General features: G+C 43.6%; 3 protein-coding genes across 3 annotated transcripts; 2 read left to right on the top strand and 1 right to left on the bottom strand.

Annotated features, from left to right (window-relative positions):
- The first annotated feature begins 738 nt into the window (after nt 1–738).
- LOC128309964 (epidermal growth factor receptor substrate 15 homolog) lies at nt 739–10,898 on the top strand. Its single transcript, XM_053046481.1, has 5 exons — nt 739–857; nt 2,616–4,088; nt 6,279–6,403; nt 6,485–6,818; nt 7,173–10,898. The coding sequence occupies exons 2-5, from the start codon at nt 3,263–3,265 to the stop codon at nt 8,744–8,746; spliced, it is 2,859 nt and encodes a 952-aa protein (XP_052902441.1). The 5' UTR covers nt 739–857; nt 2,616–3,262; the 3' UTR covers nt 8,747–10,898.
- A 253-nt stretch (nt 10,899–11,151) lies between these two features.
- On the bottom strand, nt 11,152–13,605 carry LOC128309381 (nuclear pore complex protein Nup75). The gene is made up of 4 exons (XM_053045751.1): nt 13,565–13,605; nt 13,394–13,494; nt 11,659–13,332; nt 11,152–11,578 (listed from the first exon to the last, which is right to left on the bottom strand). The coding sequence occupies exons 1-4, from the start codon at nt 13,592–13,594 to the stop codon at nt 11,239–11,241; spliced, it is 2,145 nt and encodes a 714-aa protein (XP_052901711.1). The 5' UTR covers nt 13,595–13,605; the 3' UTR covers nt 11,152–11,238.
- A 296-nt stretch (nt 13,606–13,901) lies between these two features.
- LOC128309382 (MRG/MORF4L-binding protein) lies at nt 13,902–16,538 on the top strand. Its single transcript, XM_053045752.1, has 2 exons — nt 13,902–14,372; nt 14,431–16,538. The coding sequence occupies exons 1-2, from the start codon at nt 13,958–13,960 to the stop codon at nt 14,691–14,693; spliced, it is 678 nt and encodes a 225-aa protein (XP_052901712.1). The 5' UTR covers nt 13,902–13,957; the 3' UTR covers nt 14,694–16,538.
- The last annotated feature ends 99 nt before the right edge of the window (nt 16,539–16,637 follow it).

Genomic DNA, 16,637 nt, shown 5'->3' on the forward strand with positions numbered 1-16,637 from the left:
CACAAAAGTGATGGTTGGAAACGATACCGAAACGGAAAATCAACCAATAATCTGATCTTCACCATGCGGCATGCGTTCAAAATTTCAACCATCTTGGGTCAAAGGTCAGCATCGAAAATAATATTGTTGTTGAGGTACGCGCTAGTGTACTGGCCGGTCTTTCTACGGTCCGGTACTATCTTCTGCTATCGGTACTATCTACTCAAACCACTTGTCGCGACTAAAGAAGTTGGGATAATATAGTATGTAGATTAGTGCTCGCATATGTCTCTGAGGGATGATTTTTTTTTCAGATTGAAAGGCAGAAATTCAGAATTTTAACCCCCTTATGCGTGGAGGAACGATGTAGCAGTCGCTACAAACTCTACGAGCTGCACGATAAACGGACTACATCGAATTAAATTCGCCAGACTCCAGTGGGCTGTTCACGTCATTAAAATGACATCGGACGATCTAGCGGAGCGGTTTAAAAAACTCTTGTACAATTAAACTAAATTAAATTGAAACACGGGTAAGTAACTAAGTATACGCACTATTTTCCAGTCTGCCATCAACTTCGTTAAAAATAGAAGATGTTTAAATAAAACTATTTTATCACAATTGCACCTGGTCCGCTCCCACTGTGCATAAAAAAATAACCCTCCCTGCTGTCAAATGTAGAGGGTTGAAAATAAAATTTCCCCGCGATTCCAAATGTCCCGTTTCGTGCGCTGCGTAAGAGTGTGCGCTCGTGCGTGTGTGTGTGCGACCGTGTGCGAGAATTATGGCTTCGGGCTGGTGAGCATCTTTGGTGGCAACTTTTCACCCCGAAAACCGTTCGAAAACGGTACGAAAACATTAACAACGTGCAGTGGAAGGTAAATGCGTCCGACTGTGTATGTTTTCCACCTGGTGCGGGAGTGCTGAAGGTGGTAAAATGTGATCCAAAATTTTGGTACCGTGAATAGTTGGCCTGCCTGCCTGTAGTGCGCTGAATGCCGCCTATCGCTGCATCCGAAGTAGGATGCCATGATACGATTGCTTTGGCTCCTGTCTAGACAAATATCTTTCCGTGGGCCTAATTGTTTTCGAGATATTGCACACAGTTCAGGAAATTAGAATTGTCCAAGAAATGGTTTAGAATGCTTCGATGCGTTTGCTAGAGCCGCCTGCCCTTCCATTCATTGCGACGTGTGCTTGTGTGTTGGTGTGCGTGCGCGCGCTTATTTGTTTGTGTGTGTGAGTGAGTGTGCGCGCGTGTAGCAGCGTTTAGTGTGTGTAGCACGGTATATGTGTGTATATGCGCACGCAAGAGGATCAAGTGTGTCCCAATGCCTAAATATGCTTTCATACACCTTTTATTTTCCACTCTTCTTAAGGCGTCGATGACAAAACTTGAAGGAATCCGTGAGCATAAAAAGCACTTCCTTGGGTTGGCAAAAAGCATAAGCACTTCGGGCGGGAAGTGAAAATGGCCGAAATGCATGGTACAGACGAGTCGAATTTAGGCGTTGTTACGTGTACGAGTAGTTCCGAGTTTTACCATCGCAAATGGTAATATAAAAAAATGGGAAAATCAGGAACGAATGGAAGGAAAACTCTTTCCCCAAGCAGCATGCTATAAGGCGTCGTCACTAGACGATCATGGTGTAGTATGTACGCGTCGAAAGGAGTTGAACAGGAAGTGCAGTGGGTAGGTGGAAAAGTACCCGACCGATGTAGGGCACCGCTGGTGTGTGTGTGTGCGCCGAGGAGGTGGGTCGGCCGTCGTGACGGGGGAGGGCAACCCGCGGGAAAGTAAAGCAAAAGCGAATAAAAATATGCGCCCTGGCGAAAGCGAGTGGGCAAATTAAGAAACGAGTGAGCAAGAACGATCCAACCACAAGGAGCAGCATAATGTTGAGAAGAAGTAGAAAAAAAATCGCGTACGATAAAGCAACAAGAGAGAAAAAACACCATCCCAGCAAGCGAACGCCGAATGGAAGTTGAAATCGTTTCCTCCGCATACTCACGCACACACCTGTGCATTTTGGTAACTGGTGGAGCACACACCGCGAAAGGGAGAAAGGCAGCAGCAAAAGAAGAGCAGACAGGGGATAAAACATAAAGAAAACGAGAAGAAGCAATGCAAAAATGTAGTTTTTTTTTTGGCTTGATTGGTTGTTTGTCAACTGTGTGTTGCGGCGAAGTGTTGCAAATACGCGCGTATAGCATAGAATTATGTTTACAACAACAATGTTAGCTCATAGCTCATCATACACACGCACACTCATAGACAAAGCATTGAAGTTGAAGAATGTGCCGGGAAGGGAATGTGAAGAAAGCGTTCTGAAAACGCAGAGGAAGCTGATGCCGATGACAATCTAATGATGAAGAATGTTGAAGGACATTCTGTAGCATTGGCCGAAGCGAACGTTTCGATAAAAACGAAAACGAACTGTGTGAATAAAGGAATAAATGTGACTTAACTGAAGTATGTTGGATGTATCGTAAGACCTAGGTTCTGGTCATAATTAAAATGATAACTAAGAGAACAGTGTTATAAATTTGCGCTCGAAAGGTTTCCTCTTAAAACTTATTATTGGCATCGGAACATTGTTTTATATTTCTCTTCTACACCTTTTTTTTACTTTCAGATCGTAAACCGTACAGTTCACAAACTAAACGAGAAGTTTTCATATATAAAGACAGTGCAAGAACGGTGTGTAGTGCCGCAGTTTGTTTGAATCTTGCAAATCCGTGGCATAGTTAACTGTTCGACGTGGAGGAAGTATCAATGCAGTGTGTTGATGGTGGTGGAAAGCATAATCGGAAACATAATCGCGGTGGCTTACCACAATTCGGGTGGCTGCGGAGTGTGTGTTTCTCTGGAACGTAAAATCTGGAAAACAAAGTAATCTGGAAAGCTTATAAGTACACTTAGCGAGCTTTATTTCCGTGGCGACGGAGGACGGAGTATCCTTCGAAAAAGGATTGTTCGAATACCTTAAGAAGCGCAGTGACTTCTTCATCAGTTACGCTCAGTTAATCGGAATTTTAAAGTTGAAAAGAATTAGTTGCTGTTAACGTACCTTAATCGCTGGCAGTATACAGTGTTGACAGAGTTGCAGTAGTGTTTTTTTTGCGTTAGAAGTTGCGTTCGTACGTATCACTTCAAAGCTCCTATACAGTTGGCGGCACAACACGGCGTCGTTTGTGTTTCGCATATGTTCTTATCCAAACTAATATCAACAACAACAACACACACAAAACGAAAACCAAGAAACAACAAAGTGCTTGAGCAATGAGTGCCCCTGAAGACACCACTGCGACCGCACAACTTGCTCCCGATCATCATCAGCAAAATGTTGTGTCACCGTCAGCAAATTCCGCGTCCTCTACGTCTGTACCGGCAGCAGTAGCAGCATCGGCAGCAGCAGCAGCAGCAGCACCAGCATCATCATTGCTATCTTCCCCACCACCAACGACTGTTGGATCGCCTACAGTTACCACGCTGAGTGCAGCGATAACAGGTACAGCAGACACAAGCACCGGAAGTGGTGCTGGTGCGTCTGTAACACTTCCCGCCAATAACGGAAGCAATAACAACAGCCACGCCGGTGACAGTAAAGACGGTGTTGGTGCCGCTGCCAGCAACAGTAGTGCGCCGGATGGAAATAACCGGAACGTAAGCAGTAGTCCTCTCGATGCTGCTACAGATGCGGCGAGTGTTTGCGATGCGGAAAAGGTACCAGCGGCTACCACTTCCAGCCCACCACGGACTGACCAAGAAGGAATTTCTGCTGCAGGAATTGTTGTTGCCACGGCAGAGAGTCTGGGTGCGATAGAACCCGGCTCATCCGGTGGCACTGCAACGCCAGTGGCAGGTGGAGTATCCCCTGCATCGGTGACAGTCGGTGATGTCGCTGGTACGAAAGCGTTATCCTCCGCGACAGATGGTGGTAGTTCGTCGCCGGTTACCAGCGGCACTGTTGTCCCAACGGTTACAAATGGAGGTGGTGGCAATAATACAAGCGTAATACCTGCAATAGCAGGTACCACGATTCCGCTACGTGGGCGCGATGTAACCGACAAACAATCGCTGGAATACCACTGCCGGGTGCTGGAAGGTAAGAGGAATTAATAAAATTGTGTTTTAGTGACCGTTTTAGCACCAATTCTGCATCGCTCTAACTTATGAGCCGTAAAAAACCTCGTTGGGGGCTTGGCTTGCTGTAGGAGTTGTTTTTAGCTGTTAATAGTTCAACAGCCTCAAGAGTCTGTTTTATTTGAGACTAAATTAGTTCTGCATCTTTGTCTGCTCATGGGAGCAATCGAAACTTCATTGCACGATCAAGGTTGTACGGTGCCATTCTGATAACATTACCGGTACATCGGTGGTTAGCTAGTTTAATTTGCGTTTAAGCTTTTTTGGTTACTTTATAAGCCATTCCAAAGAGTATTTTAATATTTTTTGGAACTAACATTACAGATTGATTCAACTATAGAAATAATTCCTTTATAATTGATTAATTTGGCAGTTGCTTTAACACACAAAAATAACGATTCGTACACCTTATAAAATAATTTTAAGACTAATCTGGTCGTTTCCACACATTGTCAACATCCTTTTACTCAAGCAGAACTGTGAGATCAGACCTTACCGTAATGACTTGGTTAGCCGCTTCAGCAGATCATTTATATCATAGATACTGTTACAAAGAATCCTAATTTAAAAGATATATGAAGATGCGCAACAGTAAGAGACTTCACATAAGCTTGAGGTTAAGACATAAGACACATAAGACAGGATATGCCATTATGGTCAATTAAAAATGTAAAAAAATATGAGAACAAAAAAAAACAATTTTTTCTAAGTAATTCTACCCAGGAGGATCTACTGATCTGATCTGATCTTCCTGTTTCCTTCAAGTAAGGCCCAAATTAAACCATAATTATTAATTTTGGAACTCCCACGGTTATTTTTTTATTTTCCCACGGTGCTTTGTTTTCGGTTTTTTTTTACTAAAACATTCTTAATATATACAGCAGACAACATCTGTAAAAATATTATTATTAAAAATTCGGGGCGTTATATTCATCTCAGATAGAAAAACTTTGAATGAAGTTATAATTTCAATACGGATTCGTATGCGGTCAGTCAATTAAGGTGAGGGAAAGAGGGGAACTGACGACTTACTGACGGGTTCTAAAGGTTTCCTCTCATTTATATCAGCTACCCGTTCTAATGATATAACAATTTCATTACTTTTCCATATTTATCCATATCTTTTCGTTCTATAGCACTAATTCAACGTGTACTCGTGCCTGTAGAGTTTGCAGTAGAAACAAATTCCTGTACTTGATTCTAGACTGTAGAATAGTTGGATCATATCTTAACGAGCATTCCCATCAAGAATATAATAGCTATTTTACAAGAAGAGATACCTAATTCATCTCAAAGGTAACACACGGTTATGTAGAGCCAAAGGAAAGTAAATCATGTAAAATCACTTAATAAAACCGCCGATTTTGGGGCATCGGGGGCGGCTTGTTATGCTGTGTCCGTCCGTCCGAGAGAGGTTAAAAATCCCAACGGACAGAGAACAGAAGGTAAATTTGCGCTGGCGCACAAATATTGTAGAAGGTGAATGCCGTTGGATGGGAATGCGTTGTGTTTGTGTGCGTATTCTGCCGGTGGATGATGGTCTACACACCTCCAGCAATGCTTGTTTCCTTGGGGTTTGGTCCGATAGATATTACCTTCACAAAAAGCATAGCAAAACCAGAGAGAACGAAAGGCGCGCGAGCGAGCAAACCGACATAAAAGATCAAAATACAAATAACGATAAAAAAGTATCGTTTAATGCACCGCGTAGTGTATTGGAAGTATTTGGCAGTAGAATTTTTTTTTTATAGTAGAACGGTTCCATAAACCGGAAACCGGAATGAGTGACCAAACAGAGTGATGAGGCGAGTCAGGTTCGGGAGATGAAATGACACATGTATAATTTCGTTTGTTTGTTTTTTTTTTTAAATGGTGAAAGGTTCATTGAACCTGTTGTATGGACCAGCAGTTCCTTCCGCACGTAGTAATAAATTACGTAATACAAACATGGAAGCAAATGTGCATGCCGTTCCATTTGTTCCGTTGAGATCAGTATCCGCCTTAGTTCACTTATGCCACATCCTTTGCAAATGACGTATTTTTATTGATCATTTTTATAATTTATGCAAATGTAACGAATTGTTGTTTAATTTATAAACAGTAAACTATCGTAACTAAAACTGTTTTGTTTCCGTTTCGTTCAATGTTACAGATGAGGTACAGTTAATAAAGGAATCCGAAGCAAAGATCAAACAACAGTATAGCGAGTCTCAGCGCCGGGAACGTATCCTTGCACGTCGGGTTGCCGTGCAGGAGCAGGAAATGCGCGACTATTCGGTAATAAAGTTAAAGTTGCCTAAGCAAGGAACCTTCTTCACGGAGATAATAAATGTTTTATTCGTTCTATTCCAAACACAGAAACAAATTGCGGCTCTTAAATCTGCCCAAGCACCCGGTCCGGCTGCACTGCGGTCGGCTTTGCTTGATCCCGCAGTGAACATACTCTTTCAGAAGCTTAAAGCGGAACTGCAAGCGACCAAGGCAAAGCTGGAGGAAACACAAAACGAGCTATCGGCGTGGAAGTTTACGCCCGACTCGAACACCGGCAAGCGGCTGATGGCCAAATGTCGCTTGCTGTATCAAGAAAATGAGGAGCTTGGTAAGATGACCTCGAACGGTCGGTTGGCAAAGCTGGAGAGTGAGCTGGCGCTGCAGAAGAGCTACAATGAGGAGGTGAAAAAATCACAGCTAGGTACGTGTTCGTATGCGTTCGTATAGACTAATAACGGGAATGTCGGATATTGTTAGAGATCTTCAATCTTATTACGACAATTTATGTCAATCGTCATGTCAACATTTTCATTTTGGGATGAACGGAATTCGATTTGTTGTTTCGATCCAACGATCATTGAAACATTCGTCACTTGGCAAATCGGGATGGCATGTTCTAGCTTGGGTCAAACCAGGAGGAATGGCTTGAAAACAATAACTTGAATTCACTGGCTAATTTATTTTGTCCGTTGTCCGTTTGTCATTGGTGAAATTCTTGAAATATAATTAATTAATACAGTCCCCTGTTTAATTCCTTCTCTTCGCCCCATTACAGAGTTGGATGATTTTCTGCAAGAGCTGGATGAAGATGTCGAGGGCATGCAGGGTACGATCGTGTTTCTCCAGCAGGAACTCAAACAAACGAAGGATTCGCGGGACGAAATGGAAAAGGAGCTCATACAGTTGCGCGCCTACGTTGCGGCCAATCTGGGTCCCTTCTCCGGTAGCGCCGAAAACCCCACTAGCGGCAGCACACCCACGGACGAGCGTAGCTCATCGATGATGCTGATGATGGATGCGCAGGATAGCAATAGTAACAGCAACAGCCACGGTCACGATGCCTACCACCATCCGGACGGTGGCGGTCCGGACAGCATCGGCGGTGTTGGTAGATTGGGTGATATGGGCGGTGGTGTTACCCCGATCTATCTAGTGAACGGTGGTGGTGTTGGTAGCGGCAACACCGACACCGGAAGCAGACTGGTGAATAAAAGTTCAAGTAGTGGTGATGATCACGATATGATGGTGTACAGCAATCGGACGCACTGTGGTGGCGCAGTTACGAATAGCAATGAGTTACGAACTACACCGACACCTGGTGGATTGTCACTGACAGCCGCGCCGTCTGTCTCTGCCACCGGCAACCCTGACAACAGTGGCGGCGGCGGCAGCAGCAACAGCAGCAGCAGCAGGGGCAGCAGCAGCATCAACAGTAATGCTGCCGCAGTGAACGGTGGTGCCACTGCAGCAATCGCGTCAGTGAGCAGCAGCGGTGTTGATGGTGACCCGTTAGTTAATGAACTGAATGATCCGCTGTTGCCTAGTAGTGTCGCTGGTAGTGATGGCAGCGGTAGAACTAGTAACAGTAATACCGATAGCAATAGTGGCAGTAACGTTGCCGATGTCGACCACAGTGTGAATAGTACTAACAGCAGCAGCAGTGGCAACAGTGCGGCGCTGAAACAGCAACACCACCAACAGCAGCAGCGAACAAGTAATAATGTCGGTCGAAACGGTGGACGAACAACAGTGGCCGCTAGGAAGCGCAATTACAATGAAACCGAGATTGATTCGGCAGAGCTGGACGGTGGTGTTGGTAGCAGTGCCGGTGGTAGTGATGTTGTCAGTGGTGGCGCTTACGGAAGCGAAAGTGTTGTTGTTGACGGTGTGCTAGTGAAGGACGTTGTTGTTGGTGTTGCGGATAGTAGTGCTAGTAGTGGTGGTGCCGGTGTTGCGAACGGTAAGCTGACGAACGCCGCCAACAGCTCACTGTTGACCGAGCAGCAGCAACAGCAGCAGGACGTCGAATCGTCCAACAGCAACAAACGCATGACACGATCGGGTAAAGGTAAAGCGAACGCAACTGCTGCACCAGCGGCTGCCTCCGTTTTGTCCACTTCCACCATCTCCTCCTCCGCCTCCTCCTCCTCCTCATCATCATCCGTCTCCGCGTCGAACGTGTTAATGACGAGTGCAGCGAAAAAGCTCCGAAGAGGTTCAATCGCACCGGACGACGAAGTTGATCCATTGTGTGATGCGCCTCCTTCGTCACAGCAGCAGCAGCAGCAGCAGCAGCAACAACAGCAGCCACAGCAACAAACGATATCGTCCGCCAACGGTTCGAATTAGGCTCGAAACCGTGTCTGTGTGTATGTCTGTTCTATTTTTATCTTACTTTCGTGTTACACACGAGTTGTCCATTTGTGCTCTGGGTTACGGTCCTGGAGAAGCGCAGCCTGGTCTTGGTCCTGGTGTGATGATGCAGCTCCTTGACATTCAGGCAGCGAGATTGAGAGAGACGAGAGAGGTAACCTAGAGGCTCGTACAACTTATATCAGCTGTTTTATAGGGCAGGTAATGCAAAACTACCATCTTGATTGAACTCATTGAAGCATCTCGGGATTGATAACTACTCGCCACTCATTACAAACTCCTTCCCCGCGCCATCCCTGAGGTACGTTATTCTTGCTTGGGTATGAGTATATCAATCGGCGATCAATTACAAACCCGCCTCCAGGACGACAGTAGGGGATTTTGTGCTTTTAGGGTACAAACATCGTAGCAACTAAAGTACATTTAAAACGTAAACAGACAAACGAAACGGGGAAAAAATATTAAAAAAGAGAGAAAGAAGGAGAGAGAGAAAGAGAAGAAAAATACATACAAAAATATTGTAGGTCAAAGTGAAACATACAAAACGAGAAAACAAGACAAAAATGCTGCTGAATAAAGAAATTAACTAAGTATCTATAAGCTGTAATTAATTGACTCTCTCTCACCTACCCACACTGGTACACACTCGTTTATGCTGCGTGGTGTTGTGTTGTACATTTTTCGTGCTACGTAATTTCGCTATGTGGATTATTGTTACACATTTTTACAATTATCGAGACACGAGATGGCCACATTTTATTGTTTTTTTTTGGTGCAAAAGAAAGAAGATATAAATCATTTCTTTACCGAAGCAAAACCATACGAGAGGGTACAGAGGCAATGGTTGAGAAAGGTCGATCTTATAGCAACGCGGAACAGTGAGGAAATATGCTAACAAAGTAGGCGGCAGATGGATTAAGCAAGTATCGCTTTATTTTTGTGGTTGTTCATTGGAAATCAAAATGAAATGACTTCCCACATTTTGTAGCACCTCGTATGGGAATCAGTCGAATCATAATGAAACTGGTGATTTGTTGTATTGCATAATAGAAAGAGGTGCGGTTTTATATTGGATTGCTGTTCCGTCCGATACTTTTCTTTCTTTTGTGTATTGTTTTGTGTAACAATGAGCGACGCACTTTTTTTTGTGCGTTGTGACACGAAAAAGTTGTGTGACTTCTTTAAACCGGCTTACTAGATTTGTCCCACTCAGTCTGCGCCGTTTGCGTACGTTTAGCATGGCACGTGGTGTGAATTTTGAAGATCTCGTGGAATTAATGTTTATTTAAACAACCCGTCAAAATTACGTTTTATGTTGAAATAGGTTTTGCTCCTAAATGATTCTCGCTGGGAGAATTGATTGTGAAATGAATGATGTACGCAACGTACAATTAATACAAAGGTAACGAAATCATAGAGATGAAAGACTCGCGCGGTATAGGAAGTTTAGATACGCAGAAGTTTTTTTTTATTTAAGTTTAGCTTCGATTAGTTAATGCAATCTTCTAACTGTAATCTTCTCGTTCCAGGGGGTGCGTGAAGATGAGAAAAAAAAACACACAGAAAATGTAATCATGAGAGATAGTTGCAGTTCATTATTGTTATTCACGAAAGAGTAAAAAAAAGCTCCTCGGAGTGATGTATAAAAAAATGGTATAAAGTTCGTACAGCGTTTGATTTAAAGGCTCTGGTGTGCTTTTTATTTTCTAAAAATTCTTGCACCACCCCAAGAGTTAAACGCAAGCCATTTTGGGCACATGTGCATGCAGAGTATCCGATGAACGTTGTCGATTCGAGGACAATACTTAATTTGCAGCAATAGTAAAACAGAAAACTACACAACTCTTAATAATGTAACAGGCGTACACCAACATTACAATTAGCTAAAACTGACAGCAACAAAAAACACACAAAAACCAAGGGAATATAAAGAAATGCTAGCAAAGATAACAACGCAGTGGAAGGAAAGCAGTAGATGAACACAAAACGAGATTATGTAAGACATAGGGCATGTTAGATATGTAACAAACAAAAAAACAAAAACCCCACCCGGGGAAAGAAAACGACGTAACGCTCACAAAACCTGTAATTTAAATTATTTCAAACAACAGAAAAACAAGAAATTTGGAAAGCAAAACAAAAATAGATTTAAATTATTCATAAAAAAGTTGCTTATTACTTAGAAATTATTGTACAGCAAACGAAAGAAACGAGAAAAAGAAAACAATAATTTAATACTTCTGGTTACTTCATATTAACTTTTCTTCCCATCCTGAACCTCTGTATTAGTTGTGGTTGGGGTTTAAAGCGAGTTTGATTCTACAAGAATTCTTTCGTCTTTTAAACTCTATACTAGTCTTTCCGTAATAGATAAAGGAGCCTTATAAAGTTGTACATTTTATTGTGGTATGGTTACACAAGCACAAAACCAAAAATTATGAACAGTGAACACGGCTACGGAACACATACTATGCGCTGATTGTGTTTTCGATAATGAGAGCGCGGGAAAGATTACGGGCACACGCCAAGCGTAGTATTTTGATCAAATCTTCCGTGCAGTTGTTGAGCAAATTGGAGGAAAATTTCGGTATCAGCGCTGTTTGGTCGTGATCATCCGCCTCCGTTTGATCTTGCTCCATTTTAGTATCAGTCGGTATTGTGGTCTTTTTCTTCTCCCGCCGTAATTCCAGCATTGGAACCAGATCCATCTGCAAGTGCTCGAGAATGGTGTACGTTTCCTTCGAGGGAATGATCGGTTCATTGAACTCCAGCAGTGGAATGGCGTCAGCCATCAGGCATGGCCAAAAGCTACAAAAATGAATAGTAAGGATAGGATTAAGGTAGAGTGCATGATCGTTCGATCGCAGGATCGAATGTATGAAACTTACTACGATGGCATGATTTTCGAGTCCATCAGACGTATAAGCTGATCGGCTGCTTTGGCGTATGATTGCTCTCGGTAAAACCTACGAAAATCATAATAAGCCCCCAAGAACACCAGCCTGGGCGAGATGAATAACTTTGAACCCAGGTGAGACACTTGCTGTTCGCACAGCAGCTCACCGTGGTTGCAGTAGTGTTCGAGGAATATATTCGCCACATCACGCACGTACGAGCTGTCCCGTGAGCGTGTTGCCCAATCGAGCGCCCCGCTGTAGTTTTTGTGCGCGAGGTTACGCTTCGTTACGACCCTGCACACTTCCGCAACAACGTCGGGATAATTGTTCTGTCGGGCAACTGCAATGATCCGATCAGCTTGACGTTCGGTTTGAAACGGAACGCGCGCTAGCAACGTTTCACGGGCCCCTAATCCTTCGGTGGAGGAAAATTCCAGATAATCCATGCCCACCTGCCAGAATGTGCTGCGAGACATTAGCAGCGAGCCGAAATCAAACAGTAACGATTCGCGGACAAGTTTTCCATCCGAAACATCGTCACCTCGGGACGGCTTCGAGGGTGATGCGTTCTCGCCCGCATCATCGCCGGCACTCATGTCTAGCAGTCCCGCATGGTACAGCAGATCGACTATGTGGACGGCAAACCAACGATTGTCCGGAAACAGTTGTACCTGTTGGAGCACGCTCACAAGGTTGTTTTCCATCACCGAAAGAACGAGCTTGTCCAGAAACTTGAACTGTCGTTCGCCTGACGAAACATCGTCCGGTGCAGCTCTCCAGTTTGTTAGAAACTGTGCTATCCAATCGTTGGCGTACTGGCCCAACTGATAGTACTTGCAGCTGGAATCGGTGTACAGTAGATAGCCGGGAAAATATTCGTACCAGCAGGTCGACGATCGAAGCTGCTCGGACCAAGCTTTTCGTTCGCCGCTTACGAGCCGCAGCAGTTCCTCCAGCTTCGGTTCTGCCGCAAAATTACCGGCCGTAATGAGGGTGCGTACGTTGTCACACCAACACTGCCATTGGGTTTTGTACCGGTGCACCGACAGGCCACTGTACACGCTGTAGATCGGCATGGATTGGAGCACCTGTTCGGCCATTTGGAAACAGTGTGTTTCGGAGCTTGTGTGCACACGCAACAGTGCCCGAGCGATAGTCGTTTGTCCCTGCAGTATCAATCCCTTAACGACAGGCCAGTAGTCTTCCTGCTTGTCTAGCTCGCGTCCGCTCTGCAACATATCGGTTGCAGCCCGTTCCGGTTCGGGAAAATGAAAGCGAATCCACTCGAGCAGCGACGAAACGATCGCACCGGAAGAGTTACTATCGATAACGAGAAATTCCAGCAGATGCCACGTACATTCGATCGAATAAAACAAGCTTATTAGGTTGCGGTACATCTCCTGGGACGGATCATCGTCCGACAGTTCGCTGATTTGGCGATTCATTGTCTGCAGTGCATTTCGCAAAATGGTACGATATTTCTGGGATATTTTCACATAATCGATCGGTTTAGCAGGAGATTCCACAACACCGTACCGCAACCGTTGCAATCGGTAAAACACTCTACTACCTTCCGTAATCATCGATCGTATAGCAGGTTCATCAAAGATGAAATTCGCCCCCACCAAATTGATGTCAACCGATGAAAAATCTTTAACCGGTGCGCTGCAAAATAGGATGAGTTGTAAAGCACAAACGATAGGACGCCAACTATTACGGCACTTACCGCTTGCGTTTCTCATTGCCGAATGCATAGCATGCAAACTGCTGATCCGTTATCCAGCCAATGTTCAGTCCCAGCTGCTGTCCCAACGTGTTGGGCACTTTCTGTAGATAGCAATTAACATTTATGGATAATGTTCTTCAGCGGAAAGGTTACAATATCGGATTTACTTACAATATCGGACGCGTGCTCCTTTGATGCCATTATTGAGAATTGTGCGATATAAAAAATAGCGGCAAGCAATCGGAGCAAAATGACGCTAATGACAGTTTGCGCAGTATGCCAAGGTTTCTTGAAAACATTAGGACAAATTCGCTCAAATTGTATCGTAAATTTTTAAAATACAGCAAATAACCATTATAAAATCTTTGCAAAACTTAAGCAACTAGTTTGCGCTAAACACTTTTAAGCGTCCTTCTGATAAAAGTGCATTTTCTTCTCGTGTTTGATCTGGAAAATCAGTATCGTGTAGACGCCGCTTGGTATTTGACAGCCAAACGGTTCACATCAAGCAAGCGGTGGTCCATATTTTGTGTTTATGCCACAGTAGTGGTAACAATTTCACCAATGTTGTCGGTTTTGCGAGAGAAACAAGAAATGGAACATCCAGAGTGGACAGCAGAAGAGGAGGTGCAACTTTTTCTTGCCATGGAAGGTGTTCGGCCGGTTGGAATCAACAGACATTTCTTCATGGCTTGCATCGTCGAACGCTTGTCGAAAGCGCTGCAGCGAGAGATCAGTAGCGACGCAGTCTGGTCGCATCTTGGCACGCTGTACAATCTAAAAGCACTGGACGAAGCGGAACCGGTACCATTCCCTAATGATGAGTGTGACTTCTGTCTGCCGGAATCAGATTTCAGTGCTGCTTTTGCGAAACGGCGACAAGAAGACTCGGAACGAAGCGTTACTGCTACGATTGGTGGGGAGCACGAATCCAAAAAGTTGGAAACGAAATTGGATACTTCGGTTGCGAAAACATGTGGTAAGTTGACATACTCGCTCGTTGTGGATGATAGATTTGAAGTAACACCGTTCTTCAGCTTCCAGAACACCGATACCGTCTTCTCGGCAGGAGGCTAAAGATGGGGAAAAAGAAGAAAAAGACGTTAAGGAACGTGGTGAAGTAGGGACGACGAAAATAAAGCTTAAAAGCTATGATAATATCGGAACACACGATAGCGGGCCGAAACGATCACAGAAACGGACCCGCGGTTCGATGTCGACCGAGCCAGGCATTTCGAATGCATCCAGTCCAGCAAACACACCGCCAAATGGACCAAATACAAAACGTCGACGAATTTAATTGCAATGCAGTGCAAAACAGCTATTTCGAACTAAGCTGCTAGCCGTTTCATGTAAATATCTGCATCTTCAGTTACTCGGTAGTTTGCAACGCGCGTTGAAAACTAAGTATCGGAATACAAAAAGATACCGTCTTTTTATGCAATAACTTTCCTGGCAGTCGAGACAGACAGATAATCTTTATGGACTACTTCAAAAGCCAGTGAAAAGAGATGACCTGACCTTCATCTGCGATTAATTATAAAAGACATAACCCAATGGATATGCAACGAAAAGGTTGAATACCTTTTTTCCTTATGGCCGAAGAGATGCTCGCTGTATAGCAGAGTACACATTTTAACCGTAAGCAGCAACTCGAGTTCCAGCACTATCAACATTCCGCCTATCTGAGGGGAACGATGAGAGTTTATGTTGATGGCGAAGTCCAGTAATATCCTATAGACCCTTCTGTTGAATAGCGCGTGGTCATATTGCAATTGAGGAAGAAGTATCGTTCAGACATGGAACGATGCAACACCAGTGGAGAAAACGTCTATTGCGCAAAAGGCTTAGAAAATCCATAAATAGCTAGACGAATCTTACCATTCCCCGGAATTAGCTGGTCTAGAATGAGTATCCCAAAAACGATGGATATTAAAATACTTGACCAATTCACATGGGGTTAGATGCGATTCCCGGAATTTACGCAGCTTTTAGTTTGAAAATTTAACCGTACACTGCGCATGGCCCAAGTAGTCCAAATAGATATCCCCTTTTGGAGAATGATGGAAACGTCTAACGGAAGAGCAGACGTAACTAGCGTAATTACGCAACAGAAGTATAAAGCGAAGAATGAGGATAAGGTGCCCTCAACGTTACGATGGAATTTTGGAGCATATATTCAAAGCATGAAGAAGATCTTACCCACGCAAGATTGAAATGGTCATTCGGAAACTCTAGCTGATTGAAGACAAGATTGCAATAGTCTTTCGGAAGCATTAGCTGATGCCGACGGTATCTGATCAGCTGATGAACGCCTGGAAGGAGCGACTGAAAGTGTCTGTAAAAACAACTTGTAAAGGAAGCCCGACATCTTGATCTTAATGGTAGTGGAATCGGCTACTGTACATTACCACCAAGGAATAATACTTTGACGTCTCCAACATCAAGCGTCCGAAGAAATTACCACTGTCGTACCATCTGCGAAAAGAAATTAATCTTTCCTCCAGAAGCTCTCAACTCACCTAAAAAAATGTCACACAAATGAGGATATAGGTTCAAGGCCACCAATCGTTTAAAAAGGCTGTCACTCGAGGAGATGGACTGGCTGAAATTAAACGCTTTACCAAAAGCGTCTATTTGAAAGATGTGCAACAGATGTGACTGTTAAAAATTCTTGGAAGAAACTTTAAATAAGAATGTACTCCGACAAGATCGAGGTTTAAACGAAAGGTTAGCCGATCAGCCGATTTTTTATGATTCAGATGCAATAAAAATAAAGAAATCAGGTTTTTATTTCCCCTTCAAAGCAAGGGGAATAGCTTTGTGTATAGAGAGTCAGAAAGTCCAGAGGTCATGCTCTGGCATGATGGCTTTTTTTTCGGTAAGTGCGTATGCCAGAATAAGTTAGGTCTATGTGGGTTAGATTAGTTAGGTTATTTAAAATGTAGTTTCCTGTGAAAACTGCAGAAGGACTTCAATATTTTTTTCCAGATTTGTCAATTCATTTTGATAAAATTGACATGCTTAAAATTGTCTCGGATTACATGTATAAAAAGAATGATAAAGCAAAGTAGACTAATAATTTTATTTGTAAAAATGCAGTAAAAGTAGAAAAAAAGAATCTTTCACATTTTCTTGACGACTGTTGAAACTTAGCAAATCCATGAAATGAAATATTACGCACAACTGTCAAACAGATTGCATGGGTCAGCCTTTCATGAACGAACTGTCAAAAGACCCACGC

The sequence above is a fragment of the Anopheles moucheti genome, chromosome 2 (assembly GCF_943734755.1).
Source record: "Anopheles moucheti chromosome 2, idAnoMoucSN_F20_07, whole genome shotgun sequence".
NCBI lineage: Eukaryota > Metazoa > Arthropoda > Insecta > Diptera > Culicidae > Anopheles > Anopheles moucheti.

Coding starts and splice junctions, on each gene's coding strand:
- LOC128309382 (XM_053045752.1), top strand. CDS start 13,958: ATGTTGTCGGTTTTGCGAGAGAAACAAGAAATGGAACATCCAGAGTGG. Junction 14,373..14,430: donor TTCGGTTGCGAAAACATGTG/GTAAGTTGACAT, acceptor ACCGTTCTTCAG/CTTCCAGAACACCGATACCG.
- LOC128309964 (XM_053046481.1), top strand. CDS start 3,263: ATGAGTGCCCCTGAAGACACCACTGCGACCGCACAACTTGCTCCCGAT. Junction 6,404..6,484: donor AGGAAATGCGCGACTATTCG/GTAATAAAGTTA, acceptor TTCCAAACACAG/AAACAAATTGCGGCTCTTAA. Junction 6,819..7,172: donor GGTGAAAAAATCACAGCTAG/GTACGTGTTCGT, acceptor GCCCCATTACAG/AGTTGGATGATTTTCTGCAA.
- LOC128309381 (XM_053045751.1), bottom strand. CDS start 13,594: ATGGCATCAAAGGAGCACGCGTCCGATATT. Junction 13,495..13,564: donor AGGAGCACGCGTCCGATATT/GTAAGTAAATCC, acceptor TGCTATCTACAG/AAAGTGCCCAACACGTTGGG. Junction 11,579..11,658: donor TCGAAAATCATGCCATCGTA/GTAAGTTTCATA, acceptor TCATTTTTGTAG/CTTTTGGCCATGCCTGATGG.